This window comes from Hoplias malabaricus, chromosome 4 (genome assembly GCF_029633855.1).
Source record: "Hoplias malabaricus isolate fHopMal1 chromosome 4, fHopMal1.hap1, whole genome shotgun sequence".
Classification (NCBI taxonomy): Eukaryota; Metazoa; Chordata; class Actinopteri; order Characiformes; family Erythrinidae; genus Hoplias; species Hoplias malabaricus.
In genome coordinates, this window is record NC_089803.1 from 6,613,427 (window position 1) to 6,632,186 (window position 18,760).

At 42.7% G+C, this 18,760-nt stretch overlaps 1 protein-coding gene across 1 annotated transcript in view; it reads left to right on the forward strand.

Moving 5' to 3' along the window:
• LOC136693780 (dolichyl-diphosphooligosaccharide--protein glycosyltransferase subunit STT3B-like) overlaps positions 1-18,760 on the forward strand; it is a 78,382-nt gene that overhangs the window by 41,593 nt on the left and 18,029 nt on the right. The window contains exons 2-6 of the mRNA XM_066666935.1: positions 5,661-5,769; positions 6,478-6,765; positions 11,533-11,598; positions 18,237-18,336; positions 18,491-18,589. Coding sequence (XP_066523032.1) covers positions 5,661-5,769; positions 6,478-6,765; positions 11,533-11,598; positions 18,237-18,336; positions 18,491-18,589 — 662 coding nt within the window. The remainder of the gene's footprint in view (positions 1-5,660; positions 5,770-6,477; positions 6,766-11,532; positions 11,599-18,236; positions 18,337-18,490; positions 18,590-18,760) is intronic.

Below are 18,760 nucleotides of genomic sequence, written 5' to 3' on the forward strand. Positions count from 1 at the left end.
TCATCCAGTCACTAACACACTCGCAGCTTTGGAGAGTTTCACACACTCACCCAGTCACTCACACACACCTGTGGACAGTTTCACACACTCACCCACTCACTCACACACTCACCCTGTCACTCATACACTCACACCTGTGTACAGTTTCACACACTCACCCAGTCACTCACACACTCACACCTGTGGACAGTTTCACACATTTATACAGTCACTTACACACTCGCAGCTTTGGAGAGTTTCACACACTCACCCTATCACTCACACCTGTGGACAGTTTCACACACTCACCCACACAATCACACCCGTGGACAGTTTCACACATTCATCCAGTCACTAACACACTCGCAGCTTTGGAGAGTTTCACACACTCACCCAGTCACTCACACACTCACACCTGTGGACAGTTTCACACATTCATACAGTCACTAACACACTCGCAGCTTTGGAGAGTTTCACACACTCACCCTATCAATCACACCTGTGGACAGTTTCACACACTCACCCAGTCACTCACACACTCACACCCATGGACAGTTTCACACATTCATCCAGTCACTAACACACTCGCAGCTTTGGCGAGTTTCACACACTCACCCAGTCACTCACACACTCACACCTGTGGACAGTTTCACACATTTATACAGTCACTAACACACTCGCAGCTTTGGAGAGTTTCACACACTCACCCACACAATCACACCCGTGGACAGTTTCACACATTCATCCAGTCACTAACACACTCGCAGCTTTGGAGAGTTTCACACACTCACCCAGTCACTCACACACTCACACCTGTGGACAGTTTCACACATTCATACAGTCACTAACACACTCGCAGCTTTGGAGAGTTTCACACACTCACCCTATCAATCACACCTGTGGACAGTTTCACACACTCACCCAGTCACTCACACACTCACACCCATGGACAGTTTCACACATTCATCCAGTCACTAACACACTCGCAGCTTTGGAGAGTTTCACACACTCACCCAGTCACTCACACACTCACACCTGTGGACAGTTTCACACACTCACACCTGTGGACAGTTTCACACATTCATCCAGTCACTAACACACTCGCAGCTTTGGAGAGTTTCACACACTCACACCTGTGGACAGTTTCACACACTCACTCACACACTCACCCAGTCACTCATACACTCACACCTGTGGACAGTTTCACACATTCATCCAGTCACTCACACACTCACACCTGTGGACAGTTTCACACATTCATACAGTCACTAACACACTCGCAGCTTTGGAGAGTTTCACACACTCACCCTATCACTCACACCTGTGGACAGTTTCACACACTCACCCAGTCACTCACACCCGTGGACAGTTTCACACATTCATCCAGTCACTAACACACTCGCAGCTTTGGAGAGTTTCACACACTCACCCTGTCACTCACACCTGTGGACAGTTTCACACACTCACCCTGTCACTCACACCTGTGGACAGTTTCACACACTCACCCAGTCACTCACACACTCACACCCGTGGACAGTTTCACACATTCATCCAGTCACTAACACACTCGCAGCTTTGGAGAGTTTCACACACTCACCCAGTCACTCACACACTCACACCTGTGGACAGTTTCACACATTCATCCAGTCACTCACACCTGTGGACAGTTTCACACATTCATACAGTCACTAACACACTCGCAGCTTTGGAGAGTTTCACACACTCACCCTATCACTCACACCTGTGGACAGTTTCACACACTCACCCAGTCACTCACACACTCACACCTGTGGACAGTTTCACACACTCACCCAGTCACTCACACACTCACACCTGTGGACAGTTTCACACATTCATCCAGTCACTAACACACTCGCAGCTTTGGAGAGTTTCACACACTCACCCTGTCACTCACACACTCACACCTGTGGACAGTTTCACACACTCACTCACACACTCACCCTGTCACTCATACACTCACACCTGTGGACAGTTTCACACACTCACCCAGTCACTCACACACTCACACCTGTGGACAGTTTCACACATTCATCCAGTCACTCACACACTCACACCTGTGGACAGTTTCACACATTCATCCAGTCACTCACACACTCACACCTGTGGACAGTTTCACACATTCATCCAGTCACTCACACACTCACACCTGTGGACAGTTTCACACACTTACCCAGTCACTCACACACTCACACCTGTGGACAGTTTCACACATTCATCCAGTCACTAACACACTCGCAGCTTTGGAGAGTTTCACACACTCACCCAGTCACTCACACACTCACACCCGTGGACAGTTTCACACATTCATCCAGTCACTAACACACTCGCAGCTTTGGAGAGTTTCACACACTCACCCAGTCACTCACACACTCACACCTGTGGACAGTTTCACACACTCACCCAGTCACTCACACACTCACACCTGTGGACAGTTTCACACATTCATACAGTCACTCACACCTGTGGACAGTTTCACACATTCATACAGTCACTAACACACTCGCAGCTTTGGAGAGTTTCACACACTCACCCTATCACTCACACCTATGGACAGTTTCACACACTCACCCTGTCACTCACACCTGTGGACAGTTTCACACACTCACCCAGTCACTCACACACTCACACCTGTGGACAGTTTCACACATTCATCCAGTCACTAACACACTCACAGCTTTGGAGAGTTTCACACACTCACCCTGTCACTCACACCTGTGGACAGTTTCACACACTCACCCAGTCACTCACACAATCACACCCGTGGACAGTTTCACACACTCACCCAGTCACTCACACCTGTGGACAGTATCACACACTCACCCAGTCACTCACACACTCACACCTGTGGACAGTATCACACACTCCCCCGTTCTCTCACACACACAGAGAGTATTACCTGTAGGTCCATCTTGATAAAAGTGTTAATCCAATGTCGTAATGTATAGTGTAAACAAACAAATCTAGGTTAGATAAATAAACAAACCCAGATGGAGAAGCCTATTAAAGCAACGGTTAAGAAGAGACAGACGTTGTCTGAGACAGAGTGCTGATTCTGTCCTTGTCCCCTGGACTTTGAAATCACTTCAGAAACACTGCAGATGTTCAGCGTTAATTTCCCAGTGGACACACACCAGCAGACTCTGTCCTCCTGCTTGTGTCTGACAGACACTGGAGTCTCTTTTCATCTGCCTGTCCCTCTGTGTTTCTGTCCATACGCTGTCAGCGCGCTCCGTCCTGGAGGAAGCTGCTTTATTAGTCTCTGCCTTCTGAGGGACGTCTGTTCTGCAGAAATTTAACCCGAGGTCAGGAATCACAGCAGGGGCTGGATTCATAAGAGGAAAGTTACTAGTTCCATTTGCTGAGTTACGGGCACTGAAGCAGAAGAGTGATGAAGATGTTTAAGGATTAATTTACGAGGGAGTGCTGTAACGTGTGAGATATTGGCACTGGTGTCACGTCCATCATCAGTAGATCAAGAAACAATTTCCCAGTAGTCATGGATTATCCATGCATTTCACATCATGTCACCGCGTGTTGTGCCTGCCATTTTTTTGATTTATTACCTGTAAACACTCAAAAACTTACTCCATACACAGTTCACAGATAGTATGTGATACTACACCCAGACAGGGCAACAGTTCGACAGGAAGATGTGATGTTTATAGCTGAATGTACATAGTATTGTAATCCAACATACGATGTCCTACATGAGTGTTTTGTGACCTACACTATGCACTACATAGGATGGAGGGAGACATTTGAGATTCATCCTCAGTTTCACAGCAGCCTTGGTACATTCCTCCAAGAATCTGTTCCACTCTCATAGCACAGGGACAGCAGGATCTGATTATCTACCTGTAAAGGAAACCGTAAAGGAATATGGGGCTTGTGTCTGCAGTCTCTCACACACTTGAAGCGAATCAGATGATTACTGAAGCGTGTGTAGGCTCCAGACCCACTGCGACCCTGGACTGGATGAATAAATGACTTCATGAATGAAGGATGTGTATGAAAAACTCACTCGGATTTGGACAGAAGAGCATAGACAGGCACCTGAGTCTAATATGTTCACAGTTTTCCATTGGATCCTATGAGGAAATGCTAATATGGCTAACAGTGGATAACAGTCTTTTTCTCCTTATTATGAAACATGAAGTCAGTGGGGAGTTCTGTGGGTTTTTCCAAATCATCCATAGGTTTACAAGCAAGGACAAGGACAATACATATTTTTATCTACTTGACAGAGAAGGTCCCCAGGAACTCTTAAGAGACTCTTCTGGTTTTGTTTCCACTCACAGTTATGATCTCTCTGGTTCATCTTTATGCTTCAGAAAGGCTCTGAATAACTGCTGCTCACAAGCAGTGGTTAGTACAATTAGTAAACCATTGTTTTCAAAGGCAAAAGATTTTATGCATGAATGTTAACTCATTTGGCCATCTATAATATGTATTAATATAATGTTCCTGCTTAGTTCTGGCTGATGTTTTTGTCTTGTAAGCACTGGCATTAGTACTAGTGTATGTGGCAAAATAATACATGAAGAGATTTTATTTAAGTGCGCTACTGGCACTTTAAGAACTCTCAGCCAATCAAATTGCAGGGTTGGAACTAACTCTGGTATAAAATATAACATTTTAAAAGCAATACTTGATGCACTGCTGCTGAATGAGCACGGCCTTCCAGCCCTCAGACTGCACTGCATGAGAAATGATCAAGCTACTGAGCTGGACAGTGCCAGGCCTCATTCAGCATGGCTGTGTGTGCTTGACCTGACCGCAGTCCGGATCTGTCTCCTATGTCTCTTACTTTTAGAGGTTGTACCATATAGATCTTATTTACGCTGCTTATCTACAGTTAAACATGCAGCGTGACTGCACACCATATCCAAGGCCACGTGGGCTAGAGGGATGTAAACCATCCCAGCACTGAATTGTATTTTCTGGAGAGATGGAGCGCCCTCCAGTACCTTTGATCCAGAGCCAATCATCCACAACCTGCACCTGACCTCTCTGACATTTATGTGTCTGAATACCATCAGATCCTCACACCAAGGATCCAGCTTCATGTGTGAAGTCTACCGGAGGAGTAGAGTCTGAGTAAGAGCTGCAGTAAGAGGAGCTTACTCCGGACGGCTGGCCTTCATCAGGGCTGTTAGGTGGGCAGTGTGTGAGGGGTGATTTACTGTCTCTGATGGTAAGTGCGAGTGTGTCTGGGGTCTTTTTAAAGTGGGGCGTTTAAACCTCAGCGCTACGTGGAGGTTTAACGAGGATGTTGAACGAGACAATGATTGCGCCGGAGGGCTTGTTTCATTTGCATATTCAGCAGCTGGAGAAATGATGACTTAACTGGAGACAGACGCTGAGAGAAGAGTCTTCAACTAAAGCTGACTGTCATTTTCTCTATTTATTTCTCGCTCTCTCCTTTTATCTCTCTCTCTCTTTCTCTCTCTTTTTCTTTCTCTTTCTCTCTCTCTCTTTTTCTTTCTCTTTCTCTTTCTCTCTCACTCTCTCTTTTTCTTTCTCTCTTTTTCTTTCTCTCTCTCGTTCTCTCTCTCTCTCTCTGTCTCTCTCTCTCTCTCTTTCTCTCTCTCTCTCACTCTCTCTCTCTTTCTCTCTCTCTCTCACGCTCTCTCTCTCTTTCTCTCTCTCTCTCTCTCTAGGTTTAACTACAGATCAACGCACCATCTGACCACTAATGGTTTTTATGAGTTTTTGAACTGGTTTGATGAGCGGGCGTGGTATCCACTCGGGCGGATCGTCGGAGGGACGGTGAGTTAAAGTACTTTTCTCTAATGCTAATGCCAAAATGATAAACAAATTACAAAAACACCCCACAGCTTGTTGTTATAATGAGATTTTATTTTTGTATCATGAAAACCATTCTGGAATTAAGAAAACAATCTGGTGTTATTACCAGGAAGTAGGTTACATCCACCACACACTGGACATGCTCTCGTTAATAAAGCACAGTGATCAAAGGAACATACTGTTGAAGTGAAGGAACCACTTGTTAAATGTGTTAGGTTTAATAATTCTATGGTTTCACAGGTATTTTGTCTTTTATGTCACATCATTACAAGGTCATTTCTCATATTTAAGTTATAACATTTAACATGGGGCTCTCTCTTCAAAATTCATCTGTTCATATGCTCAACAGGGACCAGTCACGCCTTAGCTTGGCTGTAACGTTCAGAATATAACTAGTCATCACCTTGAAGAAGACGTCAACTAGACGGCAGCCTTTGTTTCTTTGTTTCTGCATTCTGTGTTTATATCTTCAAATTCAACTATGCCTACTTTGATAGGTTAGGACCCATGTTTCGACACTCAACCCCCACCCCTACACCCCATAACAAACCCTGATCATAAATCTTTACACTGGTGGCAATAAAGACAGAACATGTATCTCTATGTCCATGAGAGTGGGAGTCAGTGAGGGTCTAATTCTCGGTGTGTGTGTGTGTGTGTGTGTTCCAGGTGTATCCAGGCCTGATGGTCACTGCAGGTCTGATCCACTACACCCTGAGCCTGCTCCACATTACGGTGCACATCCGCGACGTGTGTGTGTTTCTGGCCCCGGTGTTCAGTGGACTCACTGCCATCTCCACCTTCCTCCTGACCAGAGAGCTGTGGAGCCAAGGCGCTGCCCTGCTGGCTGCCTGCTTCATCGCCATCGTGCCCGGCTACATCTCCCGCTCGGTGGCAGGCTCCTTTGACAACGAGGGAATCGCCATATTTGCCCTGCAGTTCACTTACTTCCTGTGGGTGAGTCTGATATTAACCCTGTACTGGCCCTGTCCTTCAGTCCAGACTGCACTGTAGTCCTCCTGGGGTGGGGATATAGTTCCTCAGGGAGGTTGGGTAAAAAAAATGACTAGAAACCCTGAGGAATTAATCCCCTGCTAAAATTGAGCAGAACAAATACCACTGGATTAATTAATCACAGGCTTACACTGTGAGCCAGGATATAACCTGAGATTAATATCTGCAGAGAGGAGCTCCAAAACATGGAAAACTGAGACTTTCCTTCCAGAGTTGAAACGCTAGGTTGATTCGCACCATGCTGAACCTGACCACGCTGTCCTGAGAGACCACCATCAGCTGGCCAGAGGTGAGATAGCTCAGCATTGTGAATTAATGCTCTACCAACTGAGCCATACTGGTTCGTACCCCACCTCTAGTGTGTTGATGGTGGTTTCTCAGGACTGAGCACTCAGGTCCCACAGCTCCCGAGTCAGGCAAGGCCCACCTATTCCCCATGGCTGGATTTGCCCTCTTCAGGGGAGTCCTAGTTTCAGCTCCTCATGGACTTTAAGGGCTGGGTTGAGGTGTGAAGTGCTAATATAAGTTGGGTTTATGTCCCCAGTTTAGAGCAGGGGTTAAAATAAGCTTCAAGTTAGGATCTGTGATTCTCTCTCTCTCTCTTTCTCTCTCTCTTTTTTTTGCCCTCTCTTTCTGGCGAGTCTCTGATTAGCAGGCTTCAGGTGTCTGTTTGTGTTTGTGTGTGTGTGTGTGTGTGTGTGTGTGTGTGTGTGTGAGAGAGAGAGAGAGAGATGGTATTATTGGAGACTTGTTCTGTCATCACTCAATGATTGTTTCATTTAGTCAAGGGTTTTTGAAGGTCTGGAAGTGATGAAGAACTCGACATGATCGTCCTCATCATTATATGGTCATTACACCTTATAAACACCGTGTATCATGCAAATTACAGGGTAATTGGGGCTTGGGGGGATGTTCAGCTGACCCTTCTGAAGAATAGCAACCTCCAAAAGAGGTAAACAAAACAGTTCAGCTGGGAAATGTGTTCAGCATCACCTCCAGAGAGCAGACATTATGATAAAGTGAGCACAGACTACACAGTAAATATGCTACAGACATTACGATACAGACACTACAGACATTATGGTAAAGAGACTGCACACATTACGGTACAGACACTACAGATATTATGGTAAAGACACTACAGACATTACAGTAAAGAGACTGCAGACATTACAATACAGACACAACGGTACAGACACTACTGACGTTATGGTAAAGAGACTACAGACATTACGGTACTGATGCTAAAGACATTACGGTACTGACACTACAGACATTACGGTACAGACACTACAGACATTACAGTACAGACACTACAGACATTACAGTACAGAAACTTCAGACATTACAGTAAAGAGACTGCAGACATTACGGTACTGACACTACAGACATTACGGTACAGACACTACAGACACTACGGTATAGACACTACAGACATTACAGTAAAGAGACTGCAGACATTACGGTACTGACACTACAGACATTACAGTACAGAAACTTCAGACATTACAGTAAACAGACATAAACAGTAAACAGTAAAACATTACAGTGCAGACCTTACAATACAGACACTACGGTACAGACACTACTGACATTATGGTAAAGAGACTGCAGACATTACGGTACTGACACTACAGACATTACTGTACAGAGACTGCAGACATTACGGTACAGAGACTACAGACATTATGGTACAGAGACTGCAGACATTACGGTACTGACACTGCAGACATTGCGGTACAGAGACTGCACACATTACGGTACAGACACTAAAGATATTATGGTAAAGACACTACAGACATTACAGTAAAGAGACTGCCGACATTACAATACAGACACTACGGTACTGACACTACAGACATTACGGTACAAAGACTACAGACATTACGGTACAGACACTACAGACATTACAGTACAGAGACTGCAGACATTACGGTACAGACACTACAGACATTACAGTAAAGACACTACAGACATTACGGTACAGAGACTACAGACATTACGGTACAGACACTACAGACATTACGGTACTGATGCTACAGACATTACGGTACATAGACTACAGACATTACGGTACTGATGCTACAGACATTACAGTACTGATGCTACAGACATTACGGTACAGACATTATGGTACAGACACTACAGACATTACGGTACTGATGCTACAGACTAAAGTACAGAGACTGCAGACATTACGGTACAGACACTAGAGATAGTATGGTAAAGGCACTACAGACATTACAGTAAAGACACTACAGACATTACGGTACAGACACTACAGACATTACGGTACTGATGCTACAGACATTACGGTACAGAGACTGCAGACATTACAGTACAGACACTACAGATATTATGGTAAAGACACTACAGACATTACGGTGCAGACACTACAGACATTACGGTGCAGACACTACAGACATTACGGTACTGATGCTACAGACATTACGGTACAAAGACTGCAGACATTACGGTACAGACACTACAGATATTATGGTAAAGACACTACAGACATTACAGTAAAGACACTACAGACATTACGGTACAGACACTACAGATATTATGGTAAAGACACTACAGACATTACAGTAAAGACACTACAGACATTACGGTACAGACACTACAGACATTACGGTACTGATGCTACAGACATTACGGTACAGAGACTGCAGACATTACAGTACAGACACTACAGATATTATGGTAAAGACACTACAGACATTACAGTAAAGACACTACAGACATTACGGTGCAGACACTACAGACATTACGGTACTGATGCTACAGACATTACGGTACAAAGACTGCAGACATTACGGTACAGACACTACAGATATTACGGTAAAGACACTACAGACATTACAGTAAAGACACTACAGACATTACGGTACTGATGCTACAGACATTACGGTACAGAGACTGCAGACATTACGGTAACGAACCTGCAAGGACAGTAAGACAGAATGTGACTGACACATGTCTCTGCCCTGCCTTGGGTTCCCCTTACGCCCTGGAGAAGATTTTGACACCTCTCCCTGTCTCTCTTCCCTAACAAGCCCCCATCCCTTGTTCTTAATGAGACCCTGTCACTCGTCTCTAACAAGCGTCAGCAGCTAATGACGGAGAGCAGTTGCAGGAACAGAGTGAGAAACCTGCTGAAGTGGGCTTCTCTTTCTTTATCAGCATTTCACAGACAAGACCCTCAAACCACCTTCAAACACACCGGGCCGTGTGTGTGTGTGTGTGTGTGTGTGTGTGTGTGTGTGTGTGTGAAACCCACTTTTAGCACCAAATCGAGTGAGAAGTAAAGTAAAGTGAGTTATTGCTGTTTCTAAACCCTGTGTCCACTCTCTGTCCACTCTGTGAGACACTCCTCCCTCGTTGGTCCACCTTGTAGATGTAGAGTCAGAGACAGTAGCTCATCTGTCGCTGCACAGTGTGTGTCGCTCGTCCTCTAGTCCTTCATCAGTGACACAGGACGCTGTCGGCTGGATGTTTTTGGTCGGTGGACTATTCTGGTCTATGAAGCCACACTGTTGTAGCAGGCACAAAATGAGGCCTGGCATTGTCCTGCTGAAATAACCATGGACTCCCCGAAAAAGACGTCACCCTGATGGCAGCATGTGTCTCTAAGATTTCAATATACAGCTCCACTTGGCACCTTGACATACACACAGTTCACTCGTGCTGTGGTCATTCTGGCCCACACACCACCCACACTCCCACCCGCACAACCCCAAAAACAGAACCATGGACTCATCTGACCACAGCATGCGTGTCCACTTGGTGACGTTTCTGCATAGACCTGGGGTTTTAGAACAAATCTCTCAGCTCTCCATCCACATACATGGAGAAGGGGCATGCTTCTCATGGCAAGGGTGCTGTATTCAGCACAGCCCTCTTTTTTTCCCTCCTTAAATCCTGCAGTTAAACCCACTGCCTTCATTACAGCATCTTCAGCCCGGGCCTGACACCTGGGGCAGTGAATCCAGGAGGAGGAGGAACCTGAGCTCTGACACACTTTCTTCTAATGGGCTTATAGACTTTAACACTCCAGGGTCTGAGGGAATGATCTCCATCTTCTTTAACTGGCTTTAAAATGGACTTGGGTAGAACAGGACCCCCCGTAAAGAATCAGCCCCTGGAGCTCTATGTTCCTTACTGTTTTACAAAACCACTGCAGCTGTAAACTCTTCACCATGCCATTCTACACCTCTCTCCGAATGATTAACATCCGCACTGATCTCCCAGGTGACAACTGGTCAGTTTCCAACAGAACAGGGATGGACTCTCTCTCTCTCTCTCTCTCTCTCCCAGTCTGCTTAATTCCACTTTTCAGTCTTTATCTGCTAATAACCTATTCAACTGAAGCTGTTTAATCCTGCAACTCTCTCTCTCTCTCTCTGAAGACTTGCCCTTTTGTAAGCCCCCACTCTGAAGGACCCTCACTCAGACTCTAGTGTTGTTACTACGCAGTTTCAGCACTAATGCCTCGCAATCCCTCGACTCACATTTAATTAGAGAGCTGAAATTGGCCTCTGGTGTTTCTCTGTCTCTCTCTCTCTCTCTCTCTCTCTCTCTCTCTCTCTCTCTCTCTCTCTCTGTGTGTGTGTGTGTGTGTGTGTAGATGAAGTGTTTCTCTATGTGTCTGTATTGTTTTGTTGGAGTGTAATGGATATTAATGGAGTTTCACTTTGTTTTGTTCAGGTGAAGTCCATCAAAACCGGCTCAGTCTTCTGGACCATCTGCTGCTGCCTCAGCTACTTCTACATGGTGTGTGTGTGTGTGTTTGGGGTTGTGGGGGGGTGTCTAGAGTGTGGTTTCTTTCAATTAATTCATCTCCAGAACTGTGACTGTTCTCTACGCTATGGGAGTGCCACTAGGGTAAGTCCTTGGACCCTTAAAGGTTTTGTTGTTCCTTGTTTTCGTCCCCTCATGAAGTGAAGGGCACTGGACACTGTTCAAACATGTCCATCACTACATGGACAGTGCCATTCGTGTATATTTGGACAGCTGTGTCTCTGTTGTCCAGCATGTTGGGTCTCAAGTGGTGCAGTGATCTTAGCTTTGACCTTAGCTCATTTATTAGCCTTCAATCAGCCATTAGTGTTCTTCTCTGAGCGTGTTGAGATGAGGAACAGGATCAGAGGTTAGTGTTCTCCTCTGAGGAACAGAGTCAGAGCTTAGAGTTCTCCTCTGAGGAACAGAGTCAGAGGTTAGAGTTCTCCTCTGAGGAACAGAGTCAGAGGTTAGTGTTCTCCTCTGAGGAACAGAGTCAGAGGTTAGAGTTCTCCTCTGAGCATGGTGAAGGACTGGGCGGAGTTAGACGTGTTGAAGTGGTTAAATGTGTGATTTAGGAACAGAACTGAAAACTCCATTTGGAACCAAGTGGCGTTTCAGCTGCTAACACTAACCTCCACCCTTGCAGTAAATTACATCATTCCCATTTTCATGAAGCCGGCGTCCTTTATCCGTGAACAGAGTCAGGAGAGCAGCTCTAGTGCCGTAGCTCCCTACTGTACACAGCGGGAAGTGGCGGGAGCGGGATTTTACGGATTAACAAAGCCATAGCTCCCAGCAGGAGGAGACAAGAGCCCAGTGTTAACACATCACACGCTACTGAAACTACACACACACACACACACACACACCATTCTGTACATCTCAGTCCTCTCCACAACACACCCTGTGGCAGTGAAACATCTGCAAACCCCCGTCTGAAGACACGCTTTTCATCACCTTAACGTACACCACAGCAGCCTGCGACAGGGGGTCTCAGTATTTTACACCAGAAAGAATGAGGAGCCCCAGGAACCCTGCAGCTCCTCTGCGAAGTGATTCCTTCATTAATGAGCTGTGGAGCTGTGTTCTCTGCCGAGATAGAGCCCTGTGTAATAATTTTGGCACAAATTGAAGTTGCAGAACTGATCTGAATCATCAGCACCTCACCTCACTGAGGTTCACCAGGCTTCAAACATGACGACTTTTATTCTTACTTTAATTGTCTTTGTGCTACATACAGTGAAATATATTCATCTGCATTTAACCCATTTAATCTGAGGCAGTGGACACACACACTCATGCACACACTGGTCCTTCACTCCCTCCTCTCACAATATTGGCTTTAGGAACTCATTTACGTCACATCTGCTCCAATAAAATCTTCCTAGCCTCCCTCTTTCTGTGTGTGTGTGTGTGTGTGTGTATCATTTTTATCAGAAGACCACAGTCGGGATCAGTTAGTGCCCCCCCCCCCCCCCCCCCCGGATCACTCTGAAAGTGGTCTGTGTTTAATCTCCTGTGGAGGACTGTGTGTGAGTAGTGGTCCACTGTGGGTGGATATTAACACTCATAGAGGTGGCTACTTACTACCGTAAAAATCTGGGTACCATTTTACAGTGATCAAATTACACTTAACTCATTAAACTTATCATCTATAACTCATACAGTGATCTAATCACCTTTACCTCATTAATCTAATCATCTTATCACCTTTACCTTATTACAGTAATCTAGTCACCTTTACCTCATTAATCACCTTTACCTCATTAATCTAATCATGTTTACCTTATTACAGTAATTGAATCACCTGTACATTATTACAGTAATCTAGTCACTTTTACCTCATTAATCTAGTCACCTTTACCTCATTAATCTAATCGCCTTTACCTTATTACAGTAATTTAGTCACTTTTACCTCATTAATCTAGTCACCTTTAACTCATTAATTTAATCGCCTTTACCTCATTAATCTAATCGCCTTTACCTTATTACAGTAATTTAGTCACCTTTACCTCATTAATCTAGTCACCTTTACCTCATTAATCTAATCGCCTTTACCTCATTAATCTAATCACCTTTACCTTATTACAGTAATCTGGTCACCTTTACCTCATTAATCTAATCACCTTTACCTTATTACAGTAATCTAGTCACATTTACCTCATTAATCTAATCACCTTTACCTCATTAATCTAATCGCCTTTACCTTATTACAGTAATCTAGTCACTTTTACCTCATTAATCTAGTCACCTTTACCTCATTAATCTAATCGCCTTTACCTCATTAATCTAATCACCTTTACCTTATTACAGTAATCTGGTCACCTTTACCTCATTAATCTAATCACCTTTACCTTATTACAGTAATCTGGTCACCTTTACCTCATTAATCTAATCACCTTTACCTTATTACAGTAATCTAGTCACATTTACCTCATTAATCTAGTCACCTTTACCTCATTAATCTAATCGCCTTTACCTCATTAATCTAATCGCCTTTACCTTAATACAGTAATCTGGTCACCCTTTACCTCATTAATCTAGTCACCTTTACCTCATTAATCTAGTCACCTTTATCTCATTAATCTAGTCACCTTTACCTTATTACAGTAATCTAGTCACATTTACCTCATTAATCTAGTCACCTTTACCTCATTAATCTAATCGCCTTTACCTCATTAATCTAATCGCCTTTACCTTAATACAGTAATCTGGTCACCCTTTACCTCATTAATCCAGTCACCTTTACCTCATTAATCTAGTCACCTTTATCTCATTAATCTAATCGCCTTTACCTTATTACAGTAATCTAGTCACATTTACCTCATTAATCTAGTCACCTTTATCTCATTAATCTAATCGCCTTTACCTCATTAATCTAATAGCCTTTACCTTATTACAGTAATCTAGTCACATTTACCTCATTAATCTAGTTACCTTTACCTCATTAATCTAATCACCTTTACCTTATTGCAGTAATCGAATCCCCTGTACATCATTACAGTAATCTAGTCACCTTTACCTCATTAATCTAATCACCTATACCTTATTGCAGTAATCAAATCCCCTGTACATCATTACAGTAATCTAGTCACCTTTACCTCATTAATCTAGTTACCTTTACCTCATTAATCGAATCACCTTTACCTTATTATAGTAATCTTGTCACCTTTACCTCATTAATCTAGTTACCTTTACCTCATTAATCTAATCACCTTTACCTTATTATAGTAATCTAGTCACCTTTACCTCATTAATCTAGTTACCTTTACTTCATTAATCTAATCACCTTTACCTTATTATAGTAATCTAGTCACCTTTACCTCATTAATCTAGTTACCTTTACCTCATTAATCTAATCACCTTTACCTTATTATAGTAATCTAGTCACATTTACCTCATTAATCTAATCACCTTTACCTTATTATAGTGATCTAGTCACCTTTACCTCATTAATCTAGTTACCTATACCTCATTAATCTAATCACCTTTACTTTATTATAGTAATCTAGTTACCTTTACCTCATTAATCTAATCACCTTTACCTTATTATAGTAATCTAGTCACTTTTACCTCATTAATCTAGTTACCTTTACCTCATTAATCTAATCACATTTACCTTATTATAGTAATCTAGTCACCTTTACCTCATTAATCTAATCACCTTTGCATCATTACAGTAATCTGGTCACCTTTACCTCATTAATCTAGTCACCTTTACCTCATTAATCTAGTTACCTTTACCTCATTAATCTAATCACCTTTACCTTTTTACAGTAACCAAATCACCTGTACATTATTACAGTAATCTAGTCACCTTTACCTCATTAATCTAGTCACATTTACCTCATTAATCTAATCGCCTTTACCTTATTACAGTAATCTAGTCACCTTTACCTCATTAATCTAATCACCTTTACCTTATTACAGTAATCGAATAACCTGTACATCATTACAATAATCTAGTCACATTTACCCCATTACATTAATCTAACCAACTTTACTTCATTGCAGTAATCTAATCACCTTTACAACTTTAATCTAATTATCTTGCTCTCATTACAGTAATCTAATTAAGCATTACTTTATTAATTTTAATAATCTAATTAATTTAACCTTGGGCGGCACGGTGGTGCAGCAGGTAGTGTCGCAGTCACAGCTCCAGGGACCTGGAGGTTGTGGGTTCGATTCCCGCTCCGGGTGACTGTCTGTGAGGAGTTGGTGTGTTCTCCCTGTGTGTGCGTGGGTTTCCTCCGGGTGCTCCGGTTTCTTCTCACAGTCCAAAAACACACATTGGTAGGTGGATTGGCGACTCAAGAGTGTCCGTAGGTGTGAGTGAATGTGTGTGTGTGTGTGTGTGTGTGTGTGTCTGTGTCTGTGTTGCCCTGTGAAGGACTGGCGCCCCCTCCAGGGTGTATTCCCACCTTGCGCCCAATGATTCCAGGTAGGCTCTGGACACACCGCGACCCTGAACTGGATAAGGGTTACAGATAATGAACGAATGAATGAATAATTTAACCTTATTACAGTAATCTAATCATATTTACTTATTATCTAATTACATTACATTCATATAGTCACCTTTACCTCATTTCATTACATTAATCTAATCAACTTTACCGTTTTAATCTAATTACCTTGACCTCACTATGGTAATAAAATTAGTTTTACCTGGTTATGGTAACCTAATCAACTTAATCTCATTAATCTAATTACTTTTAGCCCATTACAGAAATATGTTCACTTTGACCTCATTTGTCTAATTACCATTACCACATTAATTTAATCACATTTACCTCATTATGGTAATCTAATTATTTTACCCCATTACAGTTGTTTATTTTAACCTCATTATGGTAGTCTAATCACCTTAACCTCATTACAGTAGTCTAATAATTTTTACCACATTAGGGTAATTAATTACTGGTGCTTCATTAAAGTAATCTACTTAGCCTTATTATGGTAATCTTATCACACTTACCTCAGTATGGTAATTTAACCACCCTTACCACATTTTGGTCCCCACTTTAATCTCATTATGGTAATCTGAATAACTGTTGCCTTATTATAGCATTCTAATCACATTTAACTCATTATGGTAATCTGACCATTTTAATCTCATTATGGTAAACTAATTACTTTTAACTTTGTTACATTAATCTAATTACATTTACTGTGTTACAGTAATTCAATCAACTTGTTACAGTAGTCTAATCAACTTTAACTCAATGTTGTTATCTAATCAGCTTTATAACATTTCGGTAATCAAATGACATTTACCTTGTTACAGTTAATTAATCACCTCACATTACCTACCACATTACGGTAATCTAATCAATGTTAACACAGTAATCTAATCACTTTTACCTCATTACATTAGTCAGATTACTTGTACCACACCTCTTTAATCGAATCAACTTTACTTCATTACAGTAATCTAATCTCTGTTAATTTGTTACAGTAATCTGATCACCTTTACCCCATTACGGTAATATATTCACCTTTACCTAATTACTGTAATCTAATTACATTTACCTTGTTACAATAATCTAATCAGCTTTATTATGTTACTGTAATGTAATCTCTGTTAACTTGTTACAGTAATTAATCACCTTTACCTCATTATGGTAATCTGTTTACCTTTACCTAATTACGGTAATCTAATCTCCTTTTCTTTAGTACAGTAATCTAATCAACTTTACCTTGCAGTAACCTAATCATCTTTCTCTCATTGCAGTTATCAAATCACCTTTATCTTGTTTCAGTAATCTAATGACCTTTACCTCGTTATGGTAATCTAATTGCTTGTTCCTCGTTATGGTAATCTAATCACATTTACCTCGTTATGGTAACCTATTCACCTTTACAGGAGTATAAGTTATTAACATGTAATTACACAGTAATTCAGACACGTTATAAAGGTGTCTGTGGTGTGGTTTACAGCAGCAGTTTCTGGCCCTGGTGGAGTTTTCTGAGGGTTTTCTTTTTGTTCCGATGCTGTGCTGGAGGTAATTGCAGAATATCGACTCTGTGTGAGGAGTCTGTGTGCGTTTGATTGATTGTGGCTCCCCGCTGCAGTGTGCGTGCCTGTGTGTGTGTATGTGTGTGCTCCTGAGTGTGTCATTTGCTTGTGTTCGCTTGTAAAGTATTGCTGTGTGTTTATGTCACGGCTGTGGAGAAAAGGCCCTTTGTTGGACTGTTGTTTATGTTTCTGTTGATAACAATAGGATCAAAGCTTCTGTAAAGAAAAACAATCACAGCTGTTCAGATGTTTAAAGAAACCACTGCAGCCCAAACTCAGATACAACCAAACCAGCTTCAGGAATCTGACCACAGTCCCCCTCACACAACGGTGTCAACGGGACCCCTGTTCTCCTCTCAGTCCAGAACGAAGGGCGTTCATTAGGACTGTGTTTCATTTAAGCGCACGAACAGTCTCTGCTCTTCTGGGAGGACTTTAGACTTGATGATGGAAATTCAGCTGCATGAACATAGGTGAAATTAGATACTGGTCAGTACTGACCAACATGCTCAGAAGAGAACACTGAGTGCTGAATTTGCACTTCAGGGCCATTTGATTGTGCTAATATGTTCTCTGTGTGTGTGTGTGTGTGTGTGTGTGTGTGTAGGTCTCAGCGTGGGGAGGTTATGTCTTTATCATTAACCTGATTCCTCTCCATGTGTTTGTGCTGCTCCTGATGCAACGCTTCAGTAAGAGAGTCTATATTGGTGAGTACACACACACACACACACACACACACACAGCTGAGACCTTGTTCTGGTGTGGTGACCATAAGTATGTATTGTTTAAGATTTTTACAGACAGAGAAACTGATCCGTGTTGGATCTGGGTCTTCATTCACTCTCTCTCTCTGTCTCTCAGCCTACAGTACGTTCTATATAGTGGGCCTGATTTTGTCAATGCAGATTCCATTCGTCGGGTTCCAGCCAATTAGGACAAGCGAACACATGGCTGCAGCAGGTAAGCTCCACCCCCCACAATCAGCTGATTATAATGATTTAGTGTTCTCCTCCGAGCGTGTTGAGTCTGATGAACAGAGGTTAGTGTGTGTTGAGCTGGTGTTCTGTTATGGAGTTATTACAGTGTGTCTTCTTCAGAACACATAAGAATAAGGTGAGGTTTATCCAGACA